The 8935-nt window shown below is 39.8% G+C and overlaps 1 protein-coding gene across 1 annotated transcript; it reads left to right on the forward strand.

Moving 5' to 3' along the window:
• Positions 1–6884: 6884 nt before the first annotated feature.
• LOC103959631 (BAHD acyltransferase DCR) lies at positions 6885–8935 on the forward strand. The gene has a single exon (XM_009371990.3). It carries the CDS (start codon positions 6947–6949, stop codon positions 8381–8383), a length of 1437 nt encoding a protein of 478 aa, XP_009370265.3. The 5' UTR covers positions 6885–6946; the 3' UTR covers positions 8384–8935.

Here is an 8935-nt window from a genome sequence, read left to right on the forward strand (position 1 = left end):
TCAAAACCCTAGCAGTGGTGTGATGGCAATTCTGTTCATAACATATCAAAACCTTAGCAGAACTCTAATTCAGTAGTCTTATAAGTGTGTTTAATTGGAATGAGAATAGAAATTCATTACTTTAGAACGTTAACCAAGTTAATTGTAGAAAAATCTCGCGCGAATAAACCACATCAGAGAAATTTAGAACAAAAAAACAGAGCAATACATGCCAAGATAACTTACTAGACTAAGCAGATAATGCTTTATAGTAGTAACGGAAAAATATTTATGCCTACACACTCTGATACAAGCTCTATCCCACTAATTCTCTTTTCCCCTACTAAGTAATTATTTAGCCCATGAACTTTATCCGCTCCGTTGTAAAAAAAAAAAATCACTCAACTATTACATTATCATATCGGAAATACACTCCATAAGCCATGACGGACTAGTGTCCTAACAGAAGGAGAGACCTCGAACCTGTAAGCTACACTGAGCGATCCGATTTGCTACTTGATTAACAGTTCGAGGGACATACTGAACACGTTACTGGTGTGTTTAATCTGTATCTATCAGAAATATGTATACTTCTTATCGGTGTGTTTGTTCAGATGAAATGATATATCTCCTCGTTTCATCCAATCGACAAGTTTCTAAAAGAGATGCTAGATTGCGACTATTAACTACCAAAAACATGTTTGCTAGCGACAGTGGGCGACATGCAACGTAGGTTTATATGTAGGTGTATATAATTGTGACAGAGAAAGATTTTGCATTTGATCTTTTTCAATTCATTCGATCTCAAAAATTGAGAATGATTCGATACCTATATTTCGATTTGGTATGACAATTATTGGTTCTTTATTTTGTATTTTATATCTATGTCCTGACAATTGAACCAAATAGCCTTGGTCAAAGAATGAAGTGATTTGGCCTACTAATTTTCGTCTTGAAAACAATAAGAAAATAATTAGAAAACGATTCTCAAGTAAACCCAAAGCAACAAACAGTCAATGAGGTTAGCCTAACGGTGCCGATAACTATAGGATAATGAGTAGAAATAGGCTAAGCGCAAGTTCGAAACCTTCCAATGAAAGCAAAAAAATTGTCGAAATTGAGAATCTCCATATGCCAAACCAACCTAAATCGATCACACTGGCAACATCTTGTCCAAATCATTACTTATTGACATGGTCGATTTCAACTACTAATTAGATCCTAAACCAAAAAAATATCAAACTCTCCCCAACCTTATCCACATTTAAGAGGGATTGAGAGTGAGTGACCCAAGCATGACTCTATGTATCAAGAACTAAAAGAGATTCTTTCAAAGTGGTATTTTCAATGAACTCTTTATTATTTCACAGTTATATCATAATTCTTATATTGATACTATAAATATGTCCAGAAGTAGTGAGGATCCTCGCCAATCCTCTTTGTGAGGATTTTAGGGATCCATAAATTATATTTGTTCATCGTACATCATTTGGTAAAAAATCATTGTAAATTTTTTTTATTTAAAATTGAATATAAACCGTACTTAATAAAAACTAACCGTATAATATACGATAAACGGTGAGAAGATACGGCGAGGATTCTCTCTCGTCTAAAAGAGTCTCACCTCCACATACTATTCTTACTCGAAATTCAATGAGGCAGAGGATCTGCATGCTTTTCAATCAAGGCGTGAATATTCCCAATTCCGAAGGATCTTGGCACATGTCGCACTCTGCTTTACCCATATTCTGATGAAATCAATTGAAAAACCATGCAGCTTCTGAGTCATGACCAAATAGTTGGTGATCTGATATAAGCATGACTAAGTAATTGGTGATCCAATGTAAGCGTGCTAAAATATAAAGAATTATTATTAGCACTTCAAAAATTTTATTATACACTCTAAATTTTCTATATTTGAAAAGAAAAATACACTTGTAAGGAGTGTAGAATGAGATTTTTGAAGTGCCAATAACATTTCCCAAAATATAAACAAACTATTTTATTGGACAATGTTTTGTGTTACTCTAACTTACGACTACTCTTCTAGAAAATCCTGCCTAAACTCTGATTAATTATAGGTGTTTTGAAAATTAAGAAGGACATCTAGACCTGTTTAGACCGCAACTCTCATTCAGACAGAAACTTATTAACTTTCATTTTGAATTTTATTTTTTAAATAAATTTTTAGAGACTTGTTAAATACTTTGAGAAACACTCATTATATATTTGTTCACCATGTTTTCAATATGTTCTAATTCATTATAATCTATATGTCATTCGATTTTGCAATTTATGTAATTTGATACAATTATGTATTTTTTTAGTATAAGTAGACATTTATAACTACATGTTTCTTAAACATCAAAGGTTTAAATGTTATAATGGTCCATGTGTTTTAGTCATTTGATCAATTTAATCCATGTGTTTTCAATTTGGCCAATTTGATCATTGTGTTTATCTCCGTGAGCCAATTAAGGACATTTCCATCTAATATTTGTTAAAAAAATCATAAATTATTATAAACTTAGCTATATAATTATTTATTTGATTTAAAATATTTAATAAAATTTAAAAATAAAAGAAAAATTATTCTCCTCCCACCTCTCCAACTTCCTTCCTAACGTTACTTCCCTCTCTTTTCTATGTCATAACCTTAATAATTTTTCAAATTTGAAGTTTTTTTTTTCTCTTATATGTGTTATTTGTGACATCCCACATCGCCCAGGGGACTGATCCTTATATGTATATTCCATCTCTACCTAGCACGAGGCTTTTTGGGAACTCACACGAGAACTTCCCAGAGGGTCACCCATCCTGGGAATGCTCTCGTGCGCTACTCGCTTAACTTCGGAGTTCCCATGGAACCCAAAGCCAGTGAGCTCCCAAAAGGCCTCGTGCTAGGTAGAGATGGAATATACATATAATGATCAGTCCCCTGGGCGATGTGGGATGTCACAAATAACACATATAAGAGAAAAAAAAAACTTCAAATTTGAAAAATTATTAAGGTTATGACATAGAAAAGAGAGGGAAGTAATGTTAGGAAGGAAGTTGGAGAGGTGGGAGGAGAATAATTTTTCTTTTATTTTTAAATTTTATTAAATATTTTAAATCAAATAAATAATTATATAGCTAAGTTTATAATAATTTATGATTTTTTTAACAAATATTAGATGGAAATGTCCTTAATTGGCTCACGGAGATAATTGTGACATCCCACATCGCCCAGGGGACTGATCCTTATATGTATATTCCATCTCTACCTAGCACGAGGCCTTTTGGGAGCTCACTGGCTTTGGGTTCCATGGGAACTCCGAAGTTAAGCGAGTAGCGCACGAGAGCATTCCCAGGATGGGTGACCCTCTGGGAAGTTCTCGTGTGAGTTCCCAAAAACAAAACCGTGAGGGAATGGTAAGCCCAAAGCGGACAATATCGTGCTACGGTAGTGGAAGCGGGCCCGGGAGTGATCCGCCTCGGGTCGGGATGTGACATTTGGTATCAGAGCCTAACCCTGGCCGCGTGTGTGCCGACGAGGACGTCGGGCCCCTAAGGGGGGTGGATTGTGACATCCCACATCGCCCAGGGACTGATCCTTATATGTATATTCCATCTCTACCTAGCACGAGGCCTTTTGGGAGCTCACTGACTTTGGGTTCCATGGGAACTCCGAAGTTAAGCGAGTAGCGCACGAGAGCATTCCCAGGATGGGTGACCCTCTGGGAAGTTCTCGTGTGAGTTCCCAAAAACAAAACCGTGAGGGAATGGTAAGCCCAAAGCGGACAATATCGTGCTACGGTAGTGGAAGCGGGCCCGGGAAGTGATCCGCCCCGGGTCGGGATGTGACATTTGGTATCAGAGCCTAACCCTGGCTGCGTGTGTGCCGACGAGGACGTCGGGCCCCTAAGGGGGGTGGATTGTGACATCCCACATCGCCCAGGGGACTGATCCTTATATGTATATTCCATCTCTACCTAGCACGAGGCCTTTTGGGAGCTCACTGACTTTGGGTTCCATGGGAACTCCGAAGTTAAGCAAGTAGCGCACGAGAGCATTCCCAGGATGGGTGACCCTCTGGGAAGTTCTCGTGTGAGTTCCCAAAAACAAAACCGTGAGGGAATGGTACGCCCAAAGCGGACAATATCGTGCTACGGTAGTGGAAGCGGGCCTGGGAAGTGATCCGCCCCGGGTCGGGATGTGACATTATTTCTCATTGATTTGCATTTTTTTGTAAAGAGAAAGGGTAATTATATCTCTTATAAATTTTCTTATGAATTTTTTAACAGAGATTAAATGAAATGTCCTCAATTGGCTAATAGAGATAAACGCAAATATTAAATTGGCCAAATTGAAAACACGGGGACTAAATTGACCATATGACTATAACACAGAGACCATTTTGACATTTAAGCCAACATTAAATATCCGTCTAGTCCGCCTAGGCTAGACCCTGGTTGCCGTCCGACTAGTGTTTAACGTTTTTTAGAACCTTACTTACGAGTTACGATGAGTGAAATTCAAACTTGATAAATGGCGGGTATAATATACTAGTCAATTGGTAATTTAATCCATAATGTAAAATTTTAAGGTAAATAATTTGTAAATAAAAGTTGTTATTAATATCTTTTTCGGTCTAAATAATTGACATGAAAATCTCATAAAAGTTATTACGCATCAATGTTTCTAGAAAATTAGATCTGAACTCAAAAGCATTGGGTTTAACAAGAATAAACCAATAAAGTTATTATGCATCATCTCCCTCACCTATTATGTTGTACCCTTTCGATTTATTTATTTTTATTTTTTACCTTTCAATTAGATATACCTACCAAATACCCTCGCCGTTTTTAATTTTGTACCTTTTGATTAAGTACGTACCGATTAAGTTTGAATTTTTTGATTTTTTTACCATATAGTTAGATATGCCTATCAATTTTTTTTTGTTTTTTGAATAAACGATGGAGAGAGAATAGGCGTAGCCTTACAATGGGATAATAATAATGTGGTTCAAACTTACCTTTAGGTGAGAATCGAACTTAAGATCTCTCACTTACAAGTGAAAAAGAATATCACTAAATCATAGTACTAAATGACAGATATGCTTACCAATTAAATTCGATTTTTTTTCCTTTTGGTTTGGCAAATAGGTTTATGATTTTTTTATTTGAGCGTTACTATACCCACCCTCTTTTCTTATCTCCCCACCTTATTTATTCTGTCACCCACCATTAAAAACAGAAAAAATGAGATGCTATTTCTACAATCACCATTATTTCAAAAATAACCTTGATATTTTAAATTCTTAACAATAAATAAAAAAGAAAATAACAATTAAAAATTTATTTTGTTTAATCTGCTCATGATTTGTGGAAAAAAAAAATATCATGATTTGGGCCTAGTGCTCCTTATCAATGGAATTTTTTTTTTCGGTGATATTAATGGAAAAGCTTGAGATCTCATAGTTTTTTGAAAATTTTCCTTTGGATCCCAGCTGAAGAAGGTTGTCGTGGGTTGGATTTGGATGAGAGAAGCTGTTGCGTGTGGAGTATGGAGAAGGCCAGACGTTCCAGTCGGGTTGCATATATGGAGGATTCGCGCGGGTCGCCTCTTCTCGGACCTGCAGGAGGCCCGTCTGCAAGTAGCAGTTCGTGGGTTCGTCGTGGGTCTTCTAGTTTTGAGTTTTATCTTCGCATGAAAAAAGTGGAGGACGGCGGGGAGCAGTGGTGGTCCTGGTAGATATGGAAGAAGAAGAAAAAGAATGGAGGGGGTAGAGGACGATCTGGGCAAGGTTCTGATAATATTCTTCCTCCTTATTTCTAAACTTTCTTTATATTTAATAGGCTTTTTAGCCCTGAAATTTTGGAAGTGGTTTTTGAGATTGTCTACTATCTATCATTTTGGTCATTCCGTAAAAACTTCGTTAAATGTTCCGGAGCTCTTAGACGGAAGTTTGGACAATTTTCAAAGCTTCGTAACTTAATCGTTTCTTAACCAAATTCGACCCATAATATATCAAAATGAAGATAGGAAAGTGTTGAATAAGATTATACCTATTTGAAAGTCCAATGGTTGCCAGAGATGGTAGGAAAATAACCTCAAAGTTGACTGGTCTGAGGGGAAACTAGAAAACTCGCGGGAAACAAGGTAAACTTTAAACGTTCGTACCTTCTTTAATACTCAACGAAATCAAGTGATTCAAAAACGGAAATCTACTTCTCGATGACACAAAGAGAATGGTACATTTTTCAACGGCGAACTCTCCGTGATTTGGCCAAAAAAGGCTCAAAAATGGTTATCTGGGTCTCGAGTTAGCTGCTGAAAAATGTACCATTCTTTTCGTCTCGTCTAGAAATAAGACATAGGGGTGGAGTAGTAGAATTCTTTTATTTTTACCTTTTCATTAGTTTTTTTCTTTTAGGCAAATTTTTTCTATCTTATGGACATTAACAAACGGATAATGTTAGAGAAATTAAATCAAATTTGCAAATCGAATGATGTGGTTGTAGATTATTAAATTACAAATAAATAATCAATTAATGTGCTTATTTATGTAATAACATATTATTTAATTTATAAATTTAATTAAAAATTTAATCATTTTAACATTACCCAGAACAAAAACTAGATATTCAGCAGTGGTCAACAGCATAAATATTCAAGATTAAATAATGTCGTTTTACGCTCACCGTGACTAATGAGTAATGACTGCTAACGTCCATCAACCATCTGTCCTAATCTTCAATACTACCCCTTCCCTTTCTTGACACGTCGTCATATCTCCCTGGCCCCCGCCCTATTTCATTTACAAATTTCCAACAAGAAAGTAGGAGGCAAGTTCATGCATCCAACCCCCCCTCCCCACCACTATATATACCCCCCTTCCCTGCTCGCTCCCTCTCATCACAACTCACAATTCAAACCCCCAAACTTTCTCAGTCGACCCACCTTCAATACGCACCGTTTCACGATGCCTTCCTCCGATTCCTCCGTTTCCGTAATTTCGCAATGCACAATTTACCCCCACCAGAAATCCACAATCAAATCCCTGAAGCTCTCCGTCTCTGATCTTCCTATGCTCTCCTGCCACTACATCCAGAAGGGCGTCCTCCTCGAATCCCCTTCCTGCTCCTCCGCCGACCTCCTCCCCTCCCTCAAACACTCCCTCTCCCTCGCCCTCTCCCACTTCCCCGCTCTCGCCGGCCGCTTCGAGACTGACGCCGACGGCCACGTCCACATAGTCTGCAACGACGCCGGCGTCAATTTCGTCCATGCCAAAGCCAAGACCCTCTCCGTCGACGCCGTCTTGCGGCCCAACGCCGACGTTCCACATTGCTTCAGGAACTTCTTCGCCTACGAAAGGACTTTGAGCTACGCCGGCCATGTCAGGCCTCTGGCCGCCGTCCAGGTCACCGAGCTCGCAGACGCGGTCTTCATCGGATGTACGGTCAACCACTCCGTCGTCGACGGTACCTCTTTCTGGCACTTCTTCAACACCTTCGCCGAGATTAACAGAGGCGCCAAGAAAATGTCAAAATCTCCTGATTTTTCCCGTGACACCGTCTTCAACTCGCCGGCGGTGCTCCACTTCCCCGAAGGCGGCCCTAAGGTAACCTTTTCCGGCAACGACCCGCTGAGAGAGCGAATCTTCCATTTCAGTAGAGAATCGATTCTCAAACTGAAAAACAGAGCCAATAACACTCTGTTTAAAACAACACATAACTGTAACGGTAATGGTAACGATTACGGTAACGGCCTTTCTGAATCGGCCGAGATTTTCGGGAAGCAGTGCAATGACAGCTGGAAAGCCGTTCCTCGATATAACGGCGCGAAAACGTCGGAGATTTCGTCATTTCAATCTTTGAGCGCGCAGCTCTGGCGCTCCGTGACACGAGTCAGGAATCTGCCCCATCCCAAAACGACGACGTTTCGCATGGCTGTGAACTGCCGCCACCGCCTCCAGCCGAAGATGGACTCGCACTACTTCGGGAACGCGATACAGAGCATCCCGACCGTCGCTACCGCCGGCGAGCTGCTTTCTCGAGATCTGCGCTGGGGAGCCGAGCTCCTCCACAAGAATGTGGTGGCGCACGATGACGCCACCGTTCGCCGCGGCGTGGAGGATTGGGAGAGCGCGCCGAGGCTCTTCCCGCTGGGGAACTTCGACGGTGCGATGATCACTATGGGCAGCTCGCCGCGATTCCCGATGTACAACAACGATTTCGGGTGGGGCAAACCTCTCGCCGTGCGGAGCGGCGCGGCCAACAAATTCGACGGCAAGATATCGGCGTTTCCTGGGAGGGAGGGCAACGGGAGCGTTGATTTGGAGGTGGTTCTGGGTCCCGAGACGATGGCGGGTCTGCTGTCCGATGGAGAGTTCATGCAATACGTATCGGCTGTAGAATGAGCCGGGTTGTAGCCGATCCAGCAGTGACGGTGGGTGGGTCGTGGGAATTAGGAGTGGTTTTTTAGTGTATTTAAAGCGTGGCTGAGTATCATATGTGTTTTAAGCGCATTGAAATTTTTTTCGAAAATTAGGACATGTCAAAACTTAGTCAATCGCTGTGCGAGATTGATTTGGACGGTTGTGATGAGACGTCAAACAGCGACGTTTTGGCTACTAGTGTAGCGTGTGTTGGGTTGTTGGTACTTGCCATTTGGTAGGGGATTAGGATATTATGTTATGTACAGAGACCTTTATTCTCATTTTTCAAAAAAAAAAATGTGAGATCTTCTTGACCATTAGATTTAACTTTAATAAAATTCTGTAGCTGAGATTAAATCACAGGCCACAGAATCTCAACTACATGATTTTATTAAAGCTAAATCTAACGGTTAAGAGAATATTCCTATTTTTTTTGAAAAATGAGGATCTCTTTTCTTAAAGACTTCCATGTTATGTATATTATATATTTTATCTACTTCATAAATATGCACGTGACGAAATTGCCCAACTTAA

Source organism: the organism of the source record quoted next, unplaced genomic scaffold, assembly GCF_019419815.1.
Source record: "Pyrus x bretschneideri cultivar Hongxiangsu unplaced genomic scaffold, Pyrus_bretschneideri_v1 Contig11, whole genome shotgun sequence".
Lineage (NCBI taxonomy): Eukaryota > Viridiplantae > Streptophyta > Magnoliopsida > Rosales > Rosaceae > Pyrus > Pyrus x bretschneideri.

What these genes read in the sequence shown, in the direction of transcription:
- LOC103959631 (XM_009371990.3), top strand. Translation starts at nt 6,947, where the DNA reads ATGCCTTCCTCCGATTCCTCCGTTTCCGTAATTTCGCAATGCACAATT.